The 24,071-nt window shown below is 44.6% G+C and overlaps 1 protein-coding gene across 1 annotated transcript in view; it reads left to right on the forward strand.

Moving 5' to 3' along the window:
- The window catches only part of BIN3 (bridging integrator 3), a 155,642-nt gene that overhangs the window by 15,462 nt on the left and 116,109 nt on the right, over nucleotides 1-24,071 (forward strand). Inside the window, exons 3-4 of the mRNA XM_061556558.1 lie at nucleotides 18,310-18,350; nucleotides 20,346-20,407. Of these exons, the coding sequence (XP_061412542.1) occupies nucleotides 18,310-18,350; nucleotides 20,346-20,407 (103 nt within the window). The remainder of the gene's footprint in view (nucleotides 1-18,309; nucleotides 18,351-20,345; nucleotides 20,408-24,071) is intronic.

Genomic DNA, 24,071 nt, shown 5'->3' on the forward strand with positions numbered 1-24,071 from the left:
TGCGCACCTTGTGTTTGGCCCTGTAGGAGATTCACCTCGCCGCTGTGAGGTTAAATACCACGCCTGGTATACAGGAGGTCGTGGGTTCGATCTCGACCCTGACGCCTGTTGTACATTTGGAGTTTGCATGTTCTTCCCGTGGTCGCGTTGATTTTTCTCCGGGTCCTCCGGTTTCTCCCTCCACATTTAGAAACATGCATTTAGATTATTTAGGCTATTTTGTTATTATAAATGTCCAAATGATGAGCCACTTTGTTGCGCTATTATTTGTGTCCAGGTCGCTTTTGAAAAATAAGTTAATAGCTCAATGGGCTTTGTCTGGTAGGATGGGGATGGTTCAGTTGGATTCTGTTTGGGTGATTTGTTTACCTTTCTTGTACTTTGCTATCATATTTTTGTATTGTTTGTTTTTGGAACCCCCCCGTGCCTCCTACTGGAGACATCTGTGAAAAAGAGATTTGTAGCTCCGGATTTCTCCGGTATAGACAAATATTCTGGTTCTGAGCGACATCATCGCGCAGACGGCATGATGACGTCACCGCCGTGCCTTGCACTTGGGTGAGCCACAGACAGACAGGAATATACTCAGGTTATCCATCCAGAATGATTTTTTTTCTCATATAGTATGAAACCTATGGAAATACTATAACAGTGTTTGAGCAAAGTTACCGGGTACAACTCTGAAGCAAGAAAAATATTACACACAAAACTATTGTGCATCAAGTGATACTTAAAAACAATCTTCTTTAAATTAACAAAGTACAATACAAATTCCTAACTACAAATAACCATTTATTGAAATTAAAGCATGTGCAACTGCAAAATAGAAATGTAATACTGTAATCATATTTAAATGAGGACTATTTGTAGTTGGTGCTGTAATTGCATGCACATTAGCTTCCGAAATGTTTATGTTCATGTTTGCAGTCATTGATTCAAACTGTGAAATCTGATTTGATCATGATGGAAAAGATAATAATTGAGGCATTACACCTATGCTGTTTGTGTTGGTAATTATTTTGTATTTACTTTTGGGACTTGACAGATGGGTTTTGAGATAAGCCTCAGATTGCAAGGGTTTGCTTATGGCATGAACAGCCCTTTTAACTACAGTTTTACTCCCCTGCCCTAAATGGATGTACAATCGTTAGGATTTAATTATTGCCCATTTCTACGTCCAATCAGTGATATTGATCGACTTTGATTCTCTTTTTATCTTCTTCCCTTATTTTAACTCTTATTCTATACAATTGCACTGTGTCTTATTGCTAAAAGCAAAATCACTACTACTGATACACTTTATGTCTGGACTTGGCCATTAATTTATCCAGGCCTGTGTGAGTATTTCTAAATACCCGTAGCGTCGTAGTTGTACGACCGGTTTCAAGACGCAAAGCTAAGACACACGCTCATCTCCGTCACTTCCTACAGATGATGGAACTTCACGTCACGGTGGAGAACTAATCCAAAGGAGACACCACAAACCTACTTCAATAGGTGTGCTTTCAATACGCCTCTCACAACAGCCACAAACCTGAAATTATATTCTTTATAATTCCTCCCCTAGTTGCTTTGAAGCCTCTAATTACATTTCACGGAATTGCGCTTGCTCTTGTCAAGTCTTGGAAGTTAAGCAGGCGTGGAGACTGGATAGGGCTTGGATTGCTTGCTACCTTTCATGAAAAGGCATTGCAGTCAGCTGCGGAGATATGTTGTCAGCAGAGATCTGTTCCTTGTGCCATGTCCTTTCTCAAAGACGTCAGCTATCATTGATTTCAGCTGAGGGACAGTGCAGCAAAAATCAGTGTCATACCACTACTGTGCTCCAACGTCTATGCTCCCTGCCCTCACAAACCCGCACTAAGCAGCGTGATGACATATGGTCAAATATTCCCTACAACCTGCGCAGAGTGGAGAGGGCACTCATTTAGCAGTAGCGTATCGAAGGGGCTGTATGTGTTGATTCGAATCTAACACTGGCAGATGACCGAGCGAGGCAACTGACATCGTGGAGTTAGTGTCTGTATTGCAGCAGTACCACCTTAATGTTGCCGCTGAATATCTGGCATCTGTCCATTTAAAAGAAGTCGGCACTCGTGTATAACAGCGTTTCTCCAGCACACGTCTGGCAAGTTCGTGGTGGTGACTTGTACTTGCTTCCAATTATTTGGCAATGCAACAGCAGCAGTGGTCATGGCCCAGGACGAGTATTTGACTGCTCTACATTTCCACACTGATAAGTCACTTCGTTGGGCTATCATTTGTGGCCAGGTCGCTTTTGCAAAAGAGCAATATAGCTCGGTAGGCCTTACCTGATAAAATAAAATAAAAAATAGTTTAATAATACAATAATAAAAATAAAACATCATTCAGACGCTGTCTCCCCAACAGACCGGGTCTTCACCTGAGGACGGCTGCTTGCGTTGTGGCCGAAACGTCGTGAGAATTATTTTATTATGTTTTATTTTTATTCTTTTATTACTTCCCTTCTACGTGACTTTACCGAAAGAACCAAGAAGATGAATTCCTGCAGTCACGAAAGCTTTAAATCGAAAAATAAAAATAGTTTAATAGATTGGAAGGAGTAGAAGCGACAGTGAATTTGCAATCCCACCCGATTGCAGGCTGCGTGCAGCCAGATGGCAAGAAGCCAGCCACATCACTTGCTCCACCCTGTCATCGAGTGTGGGAAGAACAATTTGCCTTTTGTCCCACCTTCTCAAGTGGCCTGATATATGCCTGTATTGACCCGTTTTTTTGTACGTTTGTGTAATAAAATGATTTTTTTTATTGGCAATGGTCGTGAGTCACATTGCTGTCGTGTGATATGCAGGATGTTAAGTGTATACAGATAAAAACAGGCATGGGAATATTTTCAGTTGCCAGCACTGACGCGTGATGTGAGCTCGATGTGAGCTTATTCTCTAACCTATATATTTACACTGCCGAGTTAAATATTAAGCTACGAGTTGTGATTCACACTGCTTGCTTGTATTCGTTTAAATTACTTACCTATGTCAAGTCAAAAGTGTCTCCCTGATAAACTACTCAGTGCGCAACGCTAATCTCTGCTGGGAGTAAAAATTATTTAAGTTTCAATTGTAGGTAGCAGTCTCTCCATATGACAGTAGCTGGTAACTTTTCTCCAAGTGCTACTCAATTTACTGACCCTGGTTGGATAATCGGACTAGTTGCATTTGACTGTATTACAGTATAATTGTAATTCTAGATTTGAAGTTTTCGTGACTGCAAGGAATCATACTCTTTGGTTCTTTCGGTAAAGTCACGTAGGTGAAAAATAAATAAATAAACATATATAATGCTTTTTCATTTTACTTTATTTTCACCTACGTGACTTTACCGAAAGAACCAAATAGTATAATTGTAATTTACAGCCCTTTATCATTCCACTGCTGGATAGCAGAATTACTTTGCCTGTCAGTCGTGTTTGGTTTTTGACCATACTTCACCTCGTTGGTCAGTGTGGGTTGGTGGAGGGGTTTCCCAGGACCAGTTTAGATATCACTCACCATTGATGTTTGCCGTGGTTGGCAATCGAACTCCGGATGCCGGGTTAATTCTGCATTTAACTAAGCACTGCACAATAGTTATACTCCTTATAACGCTCTAGAAATCCAAATGTTATTTACGTGACCATGGACTAACAACCTTTCACAGCATAGAAGGGAAATAATAAAATAAAATAAAGAAAGCATAATAATATAATATAAAAAAATATTAAAATATTATTTTATTATTTCCCTTCTACGTGACTTTACCGAAAGAACCAAGAAGATGAATCCCTGCAGTCACGAAAGCTTTAAATCGAAATTTCACAGCATAACCCAGCTGGATAAACACATGTGGTACGCACCGATTCACACATTAATGTGGCGTACAATACTGCGTGTAGACATGTTTATTAAATACAATTTGCAAGTAATGCAACATTAACATTGAAGGGGGTGTCATGCCAAGTTGTACATTGGTGTTTGTGTGTACAACGTGGAGACATGGTTGAGTGCTCTCCTTGTCAGGACGCGGGGATGTAATTGTTCAACGCTCAGCCATGGCCAAAGGGGTGGAGTTGGCAGTACCACCAAGTGGGACGCAGTTCCAAACTGGTGGCAGCAAGGGAAAGGAGTGGCTCTGCTGAACACATTGTATATTGTCTGTTATCACACCATCAGCAGTGAAATGTAACGTAATGCTTGTAATCAGCTCTAATTCCATGTCTGGACGACCACGGTGTCAAATGGCCTGTGAATGTTTAGTCACAATGCTGTTGGTGTGCCATTGCTTGCACCCGCACCTCTGATTAGCACCTTTGGCCACGTTAGGTGCGAGAGGGGTTCAGTGAGCATACATACCATTGCTTTCTGCAACTCTTACCTGGGCATGCCACTTTGTAGACAATATAATGGCGTCTCCTTAGGGTGGAGTGCAGAGTGTGTAGAGATAGGTGGTGTTATAGAAAATTGGACTTCGTTTGCATTTAAAAGTATGTTTCCATATCACACGTGTGCTGCACTTGTATGGCATCCCAGCCAGAAGAAAATGGTTGCTTGTTTGATGGTGTCACACCTATCACTGGTAAAACCAAATCACTATTGATAAAGTGTTTGGGCTTAATGTGAGGGAAGGGCAGCTCTGAGTATAATATTGCAAGTAGCTTAACCCTATCCTGTCCTACGTCATCAGTTTTTCTTCCAATTCCGTTCCGATGGCATACGATTAACACGGTTGGCTACCTATGGTGCAAAAGAAATTCATCATACATTTCAGAATTAAATAACTTTCTCGATACCGAGGCTCCCACAAGGCCATGCGGGAGGGAGTGGCGCAGTTTGGCGCCAGCTATCATAGCGTGCAGTTGTGTTGCTACTGTTCTATACAGTGAGTGCAATGTCTTTTAAAAACATCGGCGCTATGCCTCTAAATTAAATTAATGCTGAACCACTTGCGCGTTCCGAGATTCAGCGGTGAACAGGACCCACCCTGCAACTTGCAGTCATGTTGGAACGGGAAAGGGTTAATACAGAAGAAAACTATATATTTGCACACTCATAGTGCCTACTCGTGGAGCTGGGCAGTAAGTGACCGGATGGTGTTCGTGAAAGGCTCCTGTTTATAACACTGGGAAACCCAGCAGTGGTCATATGTTACCGATGAGACTCAGAGCAGCAATGCCAGTTTATGGTTTGCTTGCATAAGAAAACACGAGTTCAGAATCGATGGATGTAAATATTGTTTACATTTTGGAGCTAAAACAGACCCGTATACATACATTATTTGTTGCATACCTTGACAAAAAGCTCCTTTGTCTTTTTCCAGCATGTGTCTGACGCATTGTTTTGCTGCCGGTCAGCTACTTTCTGTTGTCGATGGAGCTCAGTTCTGTCACGGGACAATGCAGACCAATTGACATGAAAGTTGCGGGGAGGTTCTTCCAGTCAAGGTTTGCACAGGTGCCTACAGATAATATGTTCATGTTTTTAATTAAGCCAGACTTTTACTGCCTATCTCCGAGTTAGTCGGGGTTAGTGGGAGGCAGTACGCAAGATGCTTGGTGTATTTAAGTCAGTTGCTGGACAGGACACATTTGTGCAGGACCACCAACAAGCACAGAGTCTTTTTTTTAATAAGTCACTGCTGTCCGGCTGGGCTGAGCCAATAAATGTCCTCTGTATGAGCCCTTGCCAAGCCCTTGTGACAATGTTCTCTCCTGGGCTCTCGGGAGGTTCTCCTTCGCCTGGGTCCTCTCAGACTCTGAAGCCTCCTCTAGAGGGTTCTCCTCAAAGGGGCCCCGTTCATCTTTCTCTGGCCCATCAGAATTTGGCATGCAGGGGCCCCGCTGAGCCATGTGGCCTTGCCATGGTGCTTTTGACAAAGACATGATACAAAAAAAATGTGACTTATTATGAATACCTTCCCTTCCTTAATTATGAACACTTTTATGAAAATTATGAAAAAATCTTCACAAGCACATTAATGTGGACACTTCATTTTCATAAGTCGAGTATTACATGACAAGAAGTTGGATGGCAATGCAGTCGGTGCTTCTTCAGAAACTGAGTTATGAAAAAGCTCACAGCATTAGGAGCAACGCATCGGTCATCACTGCGAACTACACGCGCAACAATCCCGAAAATGCATTGGAGAGCCATGCAACAAAGACAAAGATCCCCGTATTGCCTTCAACAGACTGAGGACCAGTGCTGTTAGCGAGCACCTATGAAGTTCGGAACGGCACACGATGGGGTGGGGGGCCAGCACCACGCCCGGCCACCTTTGTCTCCCCAGTAGCAATGTTTACACACTGCACCAGGTACTCATTTCAGGCTGAGTCGACCTAGGAGAAGCACAGGACTGGTTCAGATCTTCGTTATCAACGTTGGCCAGAGCAGGAATCGAACTCGGGCCGCCGGGTTCGTAGCGCAGCGTGCTCAGCGCTACTCTACCGCTCCCCACATACAGCGCCACCACTAAGCCATGCAGCACAACCGCTAAGACCCACACAGCACAACCGCTAAGACCCACACAGCACAACCGCTAAGACCTACACAGCACAACCGCTAAGACCTACACAGCAGCACAGCCAGTGCCCAGCTGTCACGGCGGTGTCGGAAGTAAAGAGGCGTGGTAATTGCGTCGGCGGAGTCGTTGACCTGTGGGGGAGCGGCGCGCCTCGCATGTGCCCCTCCTGCTCCCGTCCTGCCCTCGGGCAAGCGGACGTGCTTCGTCGATCGCGCGCCTCGCATTCCCTGCTCCGTGGAAACAAAAGCTCATACCTGCGCGCACCCCAAGCTCGTTTTGTAATTTAAGTAACACCCGGGGACTAATGTGCGTGACGCTGTCAGAAATTGTTGTCTCTCCTGCTCTCGAGCGATCAAGGGACAGTGCTCATCTCTGTCAGTAGTTCTGAGCCAGTAGAACAGGGGTGGGGGACGTTTTTTTCTGCCGAGGGCCATTTGGATATTTATAACAGCATTCGCGGGCCATACAAAATGATCAACTTCAAAATTAGCCTGTTTATATTGGGTCAAACATTTAATTAACTCACCTCTAATGAGATGGCTGGAACTGCTTCTCTTTGGTGAGGGGTGTGATGTTAGCTGGTGTTGATGATGTTGCTACTCGCAACTGCTTTTCCAGGTTTGCTCCTAGATTTATTGAATTTCGAGTCCCGCCTGCGGTTGCCTTGGCAGGGCCAAATCAAATGATTTTGTGGGCCTCATACGGCCCGCGGGCCGGATGATCCCCATCCCTGCAGTAGAGAAAAGTGCACACTTCTCCGTGCTACTTGTTTTATTGACACCAGAGGGATGATCAACGGAGTTGCGTCCTGCCTGGAATTTGAGCTCAAGTTCTGGATTGCTAAATGTTTCTCATCACGGCACCACCCTGTGGAATATCCTCAAGTCACTTTTGGTAAAAAAAAAATCATTCTCAATCATAATTTTAACTACATTTAAGGTCCTGCACCATTTCCTCAGTGCAATCCTTGTAAACGCATAGAGTTCTACAATTTTAAATTGGACTTTGAGTTGAACCTTACTTTAATATTCAACGTCAACTTTTCTTTCCGCACTAAATGTACAGACACAAAAAACTACAGTCGTATTTAAACATGGGTGGTTTCGCTTGGAATGCCTCGTGATAGCAGAGAGAGGAGGCGGGGGTGCTGTATTGCATCACAAGGTGAGGCTGCTGCTGCTGCTGCTGCTTGGAAAATGGCTCTAGGGGCTGTGGGAAATCCCTTTTGTGTAAAATAGGTTTTCAATGTTTGCAACTTGACTCATTTAAAATGCGGTGTGTAATCCAGTGGTAAATAATAGATCGGCACCATCAACAATTCCAAGGTGTTTTCAGGTTAAGACCCATGTGTATTCATTTACCGAAGAGGATTTCACGATTTTCCCCTCATTGTTTTAAAGTACACGACATTATGAATTGTAAAATTATATGTGCATCTTTAGAAACAATCGGGAAACGTTGGGTAGGCATTCAGCTGTTTGATTGCAATTTAATCACCTTGGAGTTGTCCTTTTAATTGTATGCCAATGTTTAATGTTGAAAGGGAAAGTGCTACGGATAATGAGTTCCTGAGTTTGTGCATTATCTAGAAAACGTAATGTTTTAGCACATCATCTGCAGTGAGCAGGAGTGTGGTGATATTTGGCAGCTACCTAACATACCTACTACAATCAGTACTCGTGAACTTAATGTGAAAATATATTAATCCCAGTGCATCGGCAACAGTGAAAATGAAAGTGTTTCCACTCTCGAGCAAATGTTGGGTGGTTGCTCCCTTTTCATTTGTGGCCTTGAACTAATGGAATATTTCCTATGGCAGAGGCCATTCTCTGTAAATGACAACCGTTTTTTTCCTACAAAGCGCCACCTATTGTGTTGACCCCAGAGAGATAACAGACTAGTCCATTTTCACGACTGGGAATTTAACTGAAAAAACATTCCGATTATGAGTTGAGCACTGTGCCACAGTGGCACGGGTTGAATATTCAGCAGTGGAAAAAATCATGTAAAGTCATGACTCGGCATGCTGTAGTTAGTGATGTCACTGTAAGACATGTTAAAAAGTACAAGGGTGATGTTCATTTGATGTCACTCGAGCACTGCTGACATTATCTTGAACAAAAAAAGTCCTCATTAACGAGGCTTCAAACGTGTGTTGGACAGTGTGGGACACGCAGTCTATGTCCGTGTATTTTTTTCAAATAAGCTTACATCATGCACCGCGTCACGTCATCTTGTTTGGAATGTCTGTCCTATCAGAACTAAAACTCATCGCCTCTCCATTTAACACTGCCTTATACCATCATCATCAGCCCTTTATCCACTGCTGGATGAAGGCCTCCCCTCACTGTCGTCACAGTCGTCACTCTCGGTCTCACGGCAGTCCCCATGATTCATTTTGCTCCTTCGCATAAGCTAGATACTGCCATAAACATCATCGCCAAGATTATCACCAGTCGCTTGCCCCTGGCTGGAGCATAAACAGTACCCCCTCAAGGCAACGCCAGGGCGCGACCCTATCCTGAGCGCGTCGCCACGCCGAGGTCATGGTGCAAATCCGTGGAGTTTGACGGTAGCCTCAGCGGTGCGCATCCCCGTTCACCTTGGTCTTGCCCCCCCCCACCGAGGTCGGCTCCAGTCCTGCGGTAGCGCCACCGTTGTTGACAGTGATTGGTGGAGCACATAGTGCTCCGGCGCGATCGGCCGAGGTGTCCGTCCCGGAAAATGTTTCCAAAGAGGCGAAGTCTCCAGGTTTACTGCCTTTGCAAGCTAAGATATGAGCCATTGACAGGAGGAAGACAGCAGAGAGATGTATCCGGATGACATGGAGGGAGACGCGAAGTGTGTCTGCAATAAGTACGAGAGGAGAGATGTGTTCACAGACTGCTGGACAAACTATGTAACTAAATGATATCACAGAGTTGTGTCAAACAATTAAGTTAATAGACTAAACGCATAATTGATTTTTGTAGTAAGCCCAATACGTAGCCCACACCAAAAAACATAAATTATTAATCATAATATTGGCTGCAAAACCTGTGCGTTAAATTCCACTACATGCATTTAATTTTGTTTTCAGTTCTCTTATAATGATTAGCTTTTTATGTTCATAGGGCTCTTTTGATTCCCTCTATTTTTTTCTGAATTTGGGGCCCCTTAAGCTGCTTGGATCCCGAAGCTTTTGCTTGTTTTGCTTATCCACGACTGGTACCATACCTACCCACCATAGGCATACATTGGAGATGAACACTGCCCAGTACTCATTTGAGTGTAACGTCCACCATTCGTCCACCAATCCTCATTTACAATTTACGTAATTTGTAATTGACTTTATCCAGGCTAAAGATTAAACTAGTATTCTGTGTAAGTATTCCTTAGAAAAGACGTTCACCAATCTTCTATATTTTGTAGCATTTAAAAAAGTATTGCATGATCTATTCTAGTGCCATGTGCATTTTACAACGAATAAGAGAATGGTGGATATCATGGAATACGTGATGCTTTTGTCCAGACTAAGGTAACATCTTGCACGTGACATTTGACCTGGGCCACAGAATATAAGTGGTTGTTATCAACCTCTTCAGACAGATGTGGTTGTTTGTACAGTCACCACAATGAAATACATGCGCAAAAAAAGGAGCGTCTTCTTGGTGCGTCAGTTAAAAAAAAAGTTGCCCAGGGGCATACTTGATTGACAGCTTGGAGAAATTTTAGATTTTAACATTTAGATACATTGCATCATGTCACACCCACCCCAGTATCTCAGCATCATTTGCTCTTTGAAGGATAAATAAATGGAGCGGTCTGGACGTCAGCAACATCATATTTAGAGATTGGCATTTTCAATTTGTTGCAAGTTAATGTGAGATGTCAGTTGTGAATGCTGCTATAAAAGTGTAATCGTTGGCATACTGGACTTGAAATCCAGAGGTCGCTGGTTCCATCACCCAGTATGGCAGTTAAAACAACGTTCAAGTTAATAAATGTTTCCCTCCTCTGTCCACCCAACATCATACCTGGTGGGTGGTGGGGGGGGGGGTAAATCACAGTTAGTTGACCGACAGGTCGCGTGTCATGGGGTAAAGTGTCGTGGGTAATCTCACCTCTTCCACCAAGACATCTGCGCAGGTTGGACAAGTAGACCAAAATTCCCTCCAGTGGAGGCTCTTCCACCGTTGGTGGGCACCACGGTGGTGAGATGTTAACTACCTCGCCTGGTATACAGGAGGTCATGGGTTCGATCGTGACCCTAATGCCTGCTGTATATTTGTAGTTTGGATGTTCTCCCCGTGGTCGCGTGGAATCTTCTCCCGCTCCTCTGGTTTTTCCCTTCAGATTTATAAACGTGCGTTTAGAGTAATTGGCTGCTGTAAATGTCCACATGGTAAGCCACTTCGTTGAGCAATCATTTGTGGCCAGGTCGCTTTTGAAAAAGACCTATATAGCTCAGTGGGCCTTACCTGGTAAAATAAAAAAAATTGCTTAGTTTAGTGGCATAATCAAGCAATTGCTAAGTTGCACCTTTACGCAAATATTTTATCTGAAATGTTAGTTATCCTGCTAATAACTATCCCGTCAGGTTTATATGACATTCCAAAAAAAATCCCCAGCCTATAAAATATGATCATGAGCATTTGGTTGACAGTGCGTTCACCGCTGATCATGCCCGATGTAATGTTTTACAGTTAAAAATAATGTGGCGGATATGTGAAGTACTTTTACACACAATTTGGCCAAATATGGATGTCTTGTCAAACATGTGACATGTGAAGGCCTTACAGTGAAGATGTAATGTGGACATAAGCTCAGAGGGAGTTAGCTGAACAAAGGAAAAGTATTGTTATCAGGACACAATTGTAAAACAAAACAGTTTATGTATCGAGGGAAATTATTTAAATCCGATTGGAAACAGAATGACAAATTACAGAGGTGAGTGAGATCAGGATGAAGTGCTGTTGGAAAAAAATAATTTGGAAATTAGAAACATCGATATAATGAAAGAAAACATTTCAATTATTCCATATGGCCTGCTATTGACATTCATCAGAAACACGGACACTGGCAAGGAAAATAGAACCAAGGCTAAAGAGTGAACAAAAATAAGCGTGAAGAGATATATGCAGGGAATTACACATGGAAAGAAGAATGCATGCATCAGAGAACAAACACAATTTTGAAACATAATTTACTCTGAAGAAAAGGAGGCTTGGGCAGAAAACATCGCGAGAAGGGGATGGTGGCCAACGCAATAGTCTCGATTATGGAATGGCAACCGAAGAAGGAAACGTTCCGAAGAGGACGACCATGGTGGAGATGGAAGGATGAGCTTAGCGTGTGGGCAGCGGCGAGATGGCCTCTGGTATGACTCTATAGGACAGCAAGGACGTGGCTATATCAAGGAAGATGACAATGGCAGCAGCTAATACCTAACGTATGCGTCCTGTAACGATGCTCTTGGTTTCGTCTTACCTGCGGTGCAGTAAATCTCGAAGGGTTCTTCTTAGATGATATCAGGCAGGCATTTGGTTAAGGTATTAAAGAAGGTTATCAAGTGCGGTGAGTTGATGGCCTCGGCTTGGCCACCAAAGAATGCACGCAAATAATGCGTCACATTAAAGTTGGATTTGCAAAGTTGTGATTTCGCTTCATACTCAGAGATTGACAATCAAGGGGAAGACCTAAGGTCTTTTGGGGTCTGGTGTCAACTTGGCAATAGTTGTGGGATTTGGCCAAAGGAAGGCAGCAATGCCTGGGTCTGGTATCTTCAATGGAATTTGCCATGGTAACCTCTGGCCTTTGATCTTTCACATAATTCAGCAGTTTCCAGCTCTTGAGATCTAAAAATATTCAAGTTGATTGTCATGTGACAAGCTCCTCATCGACATTGCCTGAAGGTACACCATCTAGCATTGACTGAAATATGCCCATTGAAGTGCCTTCAGAAGGAGTTCTGTGGCGGCAACTTCCGGCTGCCATTTCTGGTTTGGAGAGCTATTCTGGACAGGGGGGACTGTGAAGTTCAATGCCTCCTGGCACGACGCTACACCGTGTAATTGGTATATCTTTGGAACACAACCAGTGCTGCATTCCATCTGGACCTTAAGCGGCGGGGGGGACGCGTGCCGCGCGTGTGCTGGGGCCATGGCCGCACATTCCCCACGCTCATTTTTCGAGACTTGCGCAAGGACAATAGAGGAAGCAGTGGGCGGCAGCAGCGGGGTGTGGCCCGCCACCACCGTCGAGGCGGCCTTGCCACGTCAGCCCCCCCACACACACACACCGTGCGCTTTTGTCACTGCGATGAGGATGGAGCGGGGGCGGCTGCGCCCAAGCCCCCCCGCAGGCTTCCAGCATGCCGAGCATGTGGCGTGAGCCGCCCCCCCCCCCCACGCGCCCGGCCGCTGGCATACGCAGCCGTATTTTTAGTGTCTCCCGCGGCTGGTGCCGAAAGAGTCAACGCCTGCGTCTGGGCACAGGGTGGGCGTGGAAAAGATAGGTCAGGTGGTTTGACGCACCTGCCGCTCAGCCAATTTATGTCTAGCCGACGGTTCAAATTCAGTGGGTACCTTTAGGGAAATATATTACATCATTGTGCATGTAATGACATCATCATCATCATCATCGAGCTATTTTTGTCCTGGGATAAACTTAAATTAAAACCGCACAGAGATGTCTTGGCTTTGGCCATTTGGCAATAGACCCGAGATATTTCATGTACACACAAATTAACAGATATGTGGTTATTTTACACTTTTATGTGTTTGGCATGGAAAAGCAGTCACGGGCGCGCATGTTTTGAACCGTTGGATCTCATCAGCTTGGTGCTGTACTTTGGCCAAAATATACTTTCCAAGACACCTGGGTACAAGGTGTTTCCATTTATAAAGTGTGCTAGCTGCACAGCTGTTTCATGAGCCAGCTCCTTCTCAGTTTAACACGTAGGCTTTCGCGACCAATATTATTCATGATAAACGTTTTTGGGTTAGATTTGAGGCCTCAAATCGTTGCACCTGATGAGTTAAATGATGACGTCACTCTGCTGCTGCTCTATTTAAGACCGGGAGCAAGAGCAGAGCCTCACTTTTCTGGCGAATTGCCTGATGATGCTGGATGCAATTACCAGCGAAAGGTCGTATTCAAAAATTGTAAATGTTGTGGTTTCACTCTTCAACACACCGGTGGGCTAAAGTAGTGAACGATTTGTCTTTTGTCAACGAGATACTTTTTTCTGATTGTCCGTGTCGGGTGGTGGAGGGTTACGACACATTTATAAATAACGCAACCAGCGCCTTCTGTTAATGGAAAGGGGTGAGCGGTAGTGTCGCAATTAACGTGCTGCGCTATAAACCCGGTGACCCGAGTTCGATTCCCGCTCACTGTCACCACCAGCGACGATTATCTGAACCGCTTATGGGCTTCCCCTAGGTCGACTCACCCTCAAATGAGTGCCTGGTGCGGTGTGTAAACGTCGCTACTTGGGAGACATTGGCGGCTGGGCGTGGTGCTGGCCACCCACCCCCTGTGTGTGTCGTGCCGGCCTTCACAGGCGCTGCTACTCGCTAACAGCACTAGCCCCAACAGTCTGTTAAGGCTATACGGGGGATCTTTGTCTGTGTTAGTGAAATGGGCCTGTAATCTTAGGGAATATCTTTAGCTTAAAGTGCACATGGTTGCTCTGCACCCACGTAACCAGATTATAATACATTGGTTGTGACATTATTCTTGGCAGCATTAAATCCATTTCCCTTACACTTTCATGCCGTGTGCCTTGGCATCGTTGGTTCATAAGAACCGCCTTCTGATCATCGTCAGCACGTGCTCTTGAGAGCACACGTCGTGTGTTATTGCCTTTTTATAAAATACCGTGGAAAGTTTGTCAACTCGGATTTTAAAAATAGGAATGCCTGCTGTGTCATGGGAGAAGAGAGAGAGTGGAAAAGCTCTGCCAGTTCTGTTTCAGTGGCCAGGCCACGCTATGAGTTGGGCCATTCAGTTTTGGGACCTCGTTGTGTGGGTATGGTCAACAGGCGCACGACTGGAAAAAGAAAACGAGAAGGGGAAACGAGTGGGGGGCGTGTGGGCGGCTGTGCCATTGGTAAGCGCAGACCTTTACCTGAAAAGTGCAGTGGCCGCAGAAAGGAAAGAAAACAACACAAAAAAATCCCACGTTTCCTGCACCGATAATCTCGGTGGCGCTGCCACCATATGTTAGCGTTCGGATGAAAATAGCAACGATTGGCGGCTAAATTTAACAATCCACAAAGATCGTACCACGAAGCATTTGCATTTTCAATGGGAACCTTGCTTGTTATAGGCACGCTGACTCTACGCTTTTGACGGGCGCACTGTATGAGTGTTTACATCCGTGTCTGTTTACTTTACAATTTAAATAAATAGGAGGCAAAACCACTGAGCTATTAAATTTGTTAACTTGCATCTCATGTTAGATTATAATAAAAATGTACAGGTGTTTGTAGCATGGCAATTGCTTGCTCACACCACTGCTGGAGGAAGGGCCTCCACTAGAGGGAGCTCTGCAGAGCCCTTCTGGAGGTTATTTTGGCCTCTTCTTCCACGCTGGTGGAAATTTTTCAAAAGAGGTGGGAATACCCACACTTTACCCCAGCGTACACTACCTGCCGATTGGCTAACTGCGGTGTACCCGTTTATATGGCTGAGTGGACAGAGGTGGGAGATTTAAGAAATGTTCACCATTGTTTCGACAGCATCTCCAGAAGATCTAGTATATAGTGAGTGGAAGCAAACAAAATAACACAGCCCTGAGTGAGCAGTGATTATCTCCGCTGGCAGCCCTGAGCCACTGGTGGAAACTCCGCTTGCTTATGGTGGGCACCAGTATTTTAATTCCAAACATTCTTGACATTACAAAAAAAAATCTGTACTTTTTTTTGATCAACCATCGACGTTATGGTGGGCCACGTTGATGTCTGTCAGGAATTCAAATTCTCAGTTTATTTTGTGAGTCGAGCAACCAGACCACAACACTAGCCCGGTACATGTTTCAAAATAAGTCCAAAGGTGACATTCATGTTATCAGTATGAGTATCTTTGAAAGTTACGTTTGTTAGGACTTATATTTTCGAAAGAGCGCTTAAGTTTTGTAATATCGGCTCAATTATATCATGCAAATCAAGGCGATGCTTTGATGCAAGCTTGAAATTAATCGGTTAAAGCATATTTTATTTAGAACAAAAATCTTAAAATGCCTTATTGCTCAATAAATATGTTACATAATAAAGGCAATGTAAAACAATTATGTAGACGATTGATATCACCCCAGAATTATTCAGAGTACAATCTATATAAAATTCCGACACAAAGTTAACTTGGTAAAATACGGATAATGTTAGTATGCATTGATAAATTACCTTTTGCTTGCATTAGCAGGGTTTGTCAACACGTGTCGAAGAGCTCTGGTGGTTATAAAGTGATTATAAATATTACGTTGTGTATACAATATAGATTTCTGCATTATCAACAGGACAATCATCGCTAATAGTAGCATTCTCATCGTCGAATTATAAATATCATTTTAAATATTCTTCCATTTATTTTTGGCTCTTTGGAATAAAGGTTTTTGAAAAATCATGGAAAATATCATGTGTATGTTGCCCACAAATTGGAATGTGGTTATTGAGATATCAAGGAATTCTTCAACACCAATATGGAATTTTGGTTTTGAATAGCTGGACCGTTATAGATTTAATGGAATTCTTCTGTGGTCCGATGGATGTTGATTTTTTAAAAATAGAAACACAATTGAGAACTTCATGGAATTTCTCTGTTTCACTTGTTGGCGCGTGGAACACAATAACATTGATAAGGAATGTAATTTCAATGTATGCTAGAGCACAGATCTGGTGCTGGTGGCATTGCATACATTAGACTGATTTTAGTAAAATTTTTCCATCATTTGTGAATTGGTGTACTGTATTCTATAATTTATTGTCACCTTAATATAACAGCATCTGATAATGGCAGAAGGATATGGTGATTGTGGTACCAATACGAGCTGCTCTTGTGGTGTAAAGTCAAGGGGGAATATGGCGTGGTGGCACAATACGGAAAGAATTAAAATTAGATGTGACAATAAGAAATAAATTTGCAGATAAAAATACACATCTCAGTACATTAACCTGTATTTAAAAACTACACCATTCAGAACGTTTGTATCAATTGTCAATATTAACACCGCCATAAATGGTTATGACTGTAGTGGCTGTAGGGGTTATGTGGACCCGTTACGTACAAAATATATGCATACAAAAACATCCGTTCTTATATTTGCAACTGAATGCATGTCGTTTAAGAATGAATATTTTTTTAATCTATGAATTGTTCTGTTGTTGCTGAGTGTCAGGCACTACTCAATGATACCTATGGCCTCAGTGGTGAAACATTCCTCCATATGGCAACCACTTTTGACTTTGTGCAAGTTTGTACTTATTTTATAGACCTGGAAGGGATAATGGGATAAGTTGACCATCTCCCATACTGAAACGAGAGCTCTCAACCTTCCAATGTTTAGCCGGTTGCTCGAACCCACAGTATCACCCACAAGGTGTGTTGTTTTTAGGCTAGGCATACTGGAATGGGCAAATATCTGAATGGGAGCTGAACCTTTGGTGGAGATAGTTGGGCAACAGTTACGGCACGCCTTCAACACAAGCAAAGTGACCGCTTAACCGTCCTGTAGCGTGAATTAGGAGTAGCGTGCTTGAGGTACTAGGGCTGTGGTGTTGAATCACCTATTGCAGTGGCACGTACTGACACGTGCAGCTTTTCCACACGCTGGCCATTGCTATGAAGGAGCATACAGCACCACCGACCATAATGCAAACCACAGCATAAACCACATCCCAGAAAGAGTAAGGCAATTTTAAACACCTGTAGCAAACAATTACAATGGGGGGATTTTTGTTTTGTTTGGGTCGTATTATTGACCTGAACACCTCCATGCAGCTGCTGAAAAGTAACCCAAACCCACATTTTTGTGGCTTGCTTTATACATTAAAAGCCCTTAGGCCTCATGAGTGATTAACCCAGTAGCGAGATGTGATTCCCGTGTTTGCGTGACAGTGTTGTTACAATTCGTCAATTTGGCGACTTCAGGTGTACGGATGTATGGTGGTTGATAATTACGCCTAATGGTTAATAACTATATGCCAATGAGCAAGTTAGTAACGGGCCGGCGATTTAATTTTCTAAGCGGTCGTTACTATCTCTCTAGGTAATTAAAGGTGCACACCTCTTTGCTGTAAAGTGGGTGTAAATAACCCCGTTCCATAATTCACGTGTGCTCATTAAATAATCCAAATCCCAAAATTATTCTCATTGTAACTGTGAAAGTGCATCTCATTATCTCTTTCCTAGTTGGCTACTTTGTTGACTTGATGGGGGTAAAGATCCTTTCTCTAGTGAACATTAAAGAGTCCTTGGCTAACTTTCCCACTTGGTCAGATATTGAAATGCCGATGCTGAAATACCATGGGAACATTTGAGGATATTATCCTGGAAGCTTGGATCTCTGGGTATTTCTTCGGGCACTTTTAAGCAAATTATAATCTAGCGATTCATTTTATACGGTGCCGTTGATGCAGCTTGGATCTCACGATCATCGCCGTGGAATGACAGACAAGCTGGAAGGCTGCCAGGCAGTAAACCGGTGCCAACGATTTTTTTTCCAGTTCTCTAATTGTGATCGCGACAAACACTTACATCTCTGATTTTTTTTTGTCTTTTTATCATTAGGTGGAACGAGACTTTGAACGAGAATATGGAAAACTTCAACAGTGAGTAGACTAACGTTGCAGCGAGCCACATTCTTTCGCCGGTTTTAGTCACGACACGGTTTTTGGGCCATTTATAATATTAATTGTTCTCAATAGCGGGTATTGCCGCGTGATTAATAGCACCATCTGCGAGGGTGATGTATGGCACGCTTGAGCAGGGGTCCCCTTTTGAAGACGAGCTCCGAAAAGTGCAAGCGAGCAGCTACCTTGGGTAAATAGTTTCAGATAAAATAAAGCGCACAAGCGCAAGGAATTATGAAGCAAGGTTCCAATGGCGCAACGTATTTTCAAAAGGGTGAATGGTTTTAGCCCAGTCAACCGTGCATATTAGTCACCAATGCAAAACACTGGAATGTCACTTGGGTTGCTGCTGAACAGTAGTGTTAGTGTGCTTGCCTGTTAGCCAGAGATGTGTGGAGGCTCAGGTAGCACACATTGACTGGTAGCCAGAGGATGTAATACTCAAATCAGGGACAACAAATAGAACATATTTCCTTTGTTTCCCACCACGTGTTGGCGAACACTGTCTTTTTTTCAGTGAGGTTCCCCTGAAGTGATAATTTCCTTGTTTGTGTTGCGATGGTTTTTTCATACATCTGTAGTGGGCTCGAATTAGGCGCACACAACTTCTTGGGAGGCAGCACTATTTATTATTAACACAACGGCAACACTTAACTTAGGGTGGTGACCACCGACCTATTCTCGCTAACACACACCATCACCGACTCTCGGACAAAACTAGCGTGGCCCAGCCAGGAGGGCTACTGGATGGCCACGCTGACTTGAGGGCTTGACTCTTCTTCACGAGGCGTCTTCATGAGGCATCTTCATCCCGGACACAAGCAGCCCCGAACCCGGGGCGGAGGCCGCTTACATGCGCCTCGCGTGTCCGGGCCACACCCCGGCCACGCCCACCTTCGAGAACTCTGGAGAAGGCTCCCCTCCTGTCCACGTGGCCCCCCAAGGTGCCCCCGGGGCCCCTCGCCCCCACCTTGATCCGGTCACGTTTCCAGCCGGGTTCACTCAGAGTGCCACGGCCTGACACAACCCCCGGGGCACTCACCCACGACCTCCAGATCCCCTGAACCGGCCGTGACGTCATTCCCGCCCCCAGATGGGATTACGTCATGTGTGTGTGTCCACATGGTAGTGACGCTACAAGTCACTACACATCTCTTTTTTTGGATTAACGTCAAATATTGTCACAGTTGTCCCATGAGTCGTGTGGAGCGGAGCAACGCGTGGCGTTCCAGTGCCAGGGAATGACCGCAGAGGATGAGACCCAAGAAGGCACCATGAGTCACTTTCGTAGGACTGTAAACATTAGACGACTCACCTTTATTTATATTGATGAGTGATTTGGCCGCACAGCAATCGTGTGTATTTTTACATTGTAAGCTGCAATCATTTGACTTAGCTGAATTAATTTGAAAACATCGTGATGGGTCTTGTGTTTGTTCAACAATAATATACAGTTAACTCGCTACACTTAAGAAGCTGGTATAATCACAGCTAATACCTGCTTAGGGGGCACAGGTTATGATGGTTGCCAACTCGGTGTTCTGACATGGGCATCATCTCTCTTAGCTCCCCAGCCACCTCCTCCTCTCTATATAGAACAATTAAAAACAAGTTTGGCAGTTGTCAATGGCTCTTAACATCCAGATAATCACGAAGATGAATTTATGATGGGGTAGGAACATGTCTGTAGGGTGGAGGGGGGGAAGCACATTACATAGAGGTAGACACTGCAGTGGGCACCCAGAGGTCGGGAACCAAGGGAAAAAAACGTACGTCCAGATGCTCGGATGCTGCAAGAGCAGACCTTGGAGGTCGAGCATCAACTGGTCCCTACAGTCACAGGAATCTAGCAGAAGCGTGGGAGTGTTGGTGCAGTGGTGTGGCATCCATGGCATTGGCTCTGATGACCTTTTGATCTTGCGAGAGGGTAGGGATTGGCTTGCGATGCTCATGCGTGCTCCTCCCTACCAACAGGCTGGATGAGCAAATTAAGAAGCTCTACAAAGACGTGAAAAAATGCGCGGAGGCAGACGGAGGTGAGACGGTGAAATGTGTATAAACGGAGTGTTGGGGATTTCCCTGTGTGACCCGAATCACCCTAATTGGTACACAGACGAACAGGCATTTTCTGTTGACTTAAATTGGGGATTACGGCAAACAAAAACCCTGCTCAAAATGCAGCTTAGATGCAATAATAGCATACTTGAGTGTAAGTGTTAATATATCTATATATATAAAATCGTGAATCTGTCTGTCTATCTGTCTGTCTGTGTGTCTGTGTGTCTCCGGACCATACGCACTTTCATTGGACGCCGGTTGCCCCTGCCAACGGCTAGCGACGCCTTCGCCGCTTTCATTGGACCTGACAACGGCTAGCGACGCCTTCGCCAAGGGCTGCAGTTTCATTGGACGGCGGTTGCCCCTGCCAATGGCTAGCCACGCCTTCGCCACTTTCATAGGCTCCGTAATTAATTAAATAATAGCCATTACTCAGTATTGTTCGAGCGCTAGGGGGGGGGGGGGGGGGGGGACCGGCACCCGTACCCAGCGTCAGCCGGGTGGGAAAATCAGGCGAGGCGGGAGGCTCTGCACGGTGCTAGGCCTCGACACCCACCACGCGAATCTAAGGTAAATTCATAAAAGTTTCACGTCCTCTACAGAGTCGTGAGGGAGGGAGAGTGGCGAGGGAGGGAGAGTGGCGAGGGAGGGACTCAGCCTCAAAACGAGTAACTGGTGTGGCGTTTTCACATCGGCACTGGGGAGACAAAGGTGGCCGGGCGTGGTGGATCCAAGTCCCGGGCGAAGCCGGGTCATGTGTATGTGTGTATGTATGTGTTTATGTGTATGTCTGTGTGTCTCTATGTATGTGTGTATGTATGTGTGTGTATGTGTTTGTGTGTTTGTATGTGTGTGTGTATGTATGTCGGTTTTTTTTATGTGTTTATGTGTATGTCTGCGTGTCTGTATGTATGTGTGTATGTACGTGTGTGTATGTGTTTGTGTGTATGTATGTGTGTTTGTATGTATGTGTGTATGTGTTTCTGTGTATGTATGTGTGTGTATGTATGTGTGTTATGTGTCTGTCTGTGTGTCTGCATGTATGTGTGTGTGTATTGTGTATGTGTTTGTGTGTATGTATGTGTGTGTTTGTGTGTATGTGTATGTCTCTGTGTATGTATGTGTGTGTATGTGTGTGTATGTGTTTGTGTGTATGTGTGTGTATGTGTGTGTGTGTATGTGTGTGTGTGTCTGTAATAGGTGCTCGCTAACAGCACTTGCCCCTACAGTCTGTTAAGGCTATACGGGGGATCTTTGTGTGTCTGTGTGTGTGTCTGTGTGTGTGCGTGTGTAGGTGTGTGGGGAGCGGTAGTGTAGTGGTTAGCGTGCTCTCTGTGTGTCTGTGTGTGTGTGTCTGTCTGTGTGTGTCTGCGTGTGTCTGTGTGTGTGTCTGTGTGTGTGTCTGTGCGTGTGTGGTGTGTGAGGAGCGGTGGGTGTAGTGGTTAACGCTACGCTGCGCTACCAACCCGGCGAACCGAGTTCCATTCCCGCTCACGGCCACCACCGGTGACGATTATTTGAACCTCCCCTAGGTCGACTCAGCCTCAAACGAGTAACTGGTGTGGCGTATTAACATCGCCACTGGGAAGACAAAGGCGGCCGTGCGTCAGTGGTGAGGGAGGGAGAGTGGTGAGGGAGGGAGAGTGGTGAGGGAGGGAGAGTGGTGAGGGAGGGACAGTGGTGAGGGAGGGAGAGTGGTGAGGGAGGGAGAGTGGTGGTGAGGGAGAGTGCTGAGGGAGGGAGAGTGGTGAGGGAGGGAGAGTGGTGAGGGAGGGAGAGTGGTGAGGGAGGGAGAGTGCTGAGGAAGGGACAGTGGTGAGGGAGGGAGAGTGGTGAGGGAGGGAGAGTGGTGGTGAGGGAGAGTGCTGAGGGAGGGAGAGTGGTGAGGGAGGGAGAGTGGTGAGGGAGGGAGAGTGGTGAGGGAGGGAGAGTGCTGAGGAAGGGAGAGTGCTGAGGGAGGGAGAGTGGTGAGGGAGGGAGAGTGGTGAGGGAGGGAGAGTGGTGAGGGAGGGAGAGTGGTGAGGGAGGGACTCAGCCGCAAAACGAGTAACTGGTGTGGCGTATTAACATCGCCACTGGGGAGACAAAGGCGGCCGGCCGTGGTGGATACAAGTCCCGGGCGAAGCCGGGTAGTACAGCTAGTTCTATTATAAAGCCATTGTAAGATACCAATTTCATTTTAGCCCTTAATGGGGTTGGAACATTTTTGCTGTTAGTGTTGTGGCAAAAAATATATATTTGTTCGTGATAAATCTTTTTTTTTTATTGAATGTAAAATGTTGATTCAATTTGCTTATTAAAGCAGCGGTTTTTATAACGTGACAAAAGTTTGGATTTCATGGGAAAACTGTTTATAATATGCACTAGCTTGTTTGCCTGTCCTAGGACGGAAGCTGTAATATTTACGAAAAAATTGAGCAGGGTATAATTGTATCTTGTATCAATTTAATGGCAGTGAATCTTGCACGAATGTATGTCATCAAACACTTCACTGCAGTTCACTGTAGCACTGTATTAATGGCAGTGAATTTGGCACAAAACGAAGTCATCAAACACTTAACTGCATTTCACTGTAGCACTGTATTAATGGCAGTGATTCTTGCACAAAACTACATCATAAAACGCCTCACTTCATGTCACTGTAGCACTGTATATAAACTGACCTTCAATTTGTTCAAACTCACTGCTCTGATACTTTATTTTCTTCTGCTTTCGGTCGCTGGAGTTGAAATAAATTGGAATTCGATACAATATCTGGAAAATCACCGAGAAATGTCGATTTTACCGTAATGTAAAAGCATAAATTAGACTTACCTTTTGTCTCAAGTGCTGAAGGAATAAATAAAGACACTAAATCCACTTTGTTGCTGCGTATAATTATTTATTAGATTCACTTTCAATAAAGAAACGTCAAATTAAAAGCGAATTTGCGAGAAAAAAATTATTTCCGCTCGACCTTCTTCTGCGTGAGTGTAAAAATCCACCCGCTCATGAATATTAATGACGGGGGGGGGGGGGAGTGCAGCATGTGGAGTGACGTCACGCGCGTTACACACAAACATACATTCTTGGCTCATTATGGTAGTAATTTCTGAAATCCGTGAGAAACAATTTCGATGCTGCCCAATCAGAGAGGTATGCTGTAAAGATTTCATGCATCTTGACTAAGAAGACGCACCTAGTAATACTCGTCATCGTCTTCAAGCATTTACACAATGTCTACTTCCACACACTCTGCAAGTAAATTCATTTCAAGATGTCAATAAGTCCCCCTGCTGAAACCAACAGTGGGGTGGCCCTCTTCTGTCGTTGGCACGAAGCCACTGGTGGAAATGTCACGTTCCCGTTGTGGGACCAGCCTCTTTCTCTCTCTCTCTCTCTCTGAGACGAGCAATAGTTCTCCAGACGTAGTGCTCATTGTATTCACCCCAAAAAATAATGAGCTCGGTTGACCTTTGACCAGCACAATAGAAAGTCAGGTGTTCTAAACGTAGCACCGCTGTGCCGGATCGAATTGAGCATGGAGCGTGTACCACAAGGTTCATCTCCCCTTTTTTTTCCCTTTACTATTTTCTCTCTACTGCTTCTCTTTACTGCCTTCAATCTCAAATGGGTTCCTCTTTAAATACATTCATCTATACC

The sequence above is a fragment of the Lethenteron reissneri genome, chromosome 22 (genome assembly GCF_015708825.2).
Source record: "Lethenteron reissneri isolate LAM-NWPU_2019-01 chromosome 22, ASM1570882v1, whole genome shotgun sequence".
NCBI lineage: Eukaryota > Metazoa > Chordata > Hyperoartia > Petromyzontiformes > Petromyzontidae > Lethenteron > Lethenteron reissneri.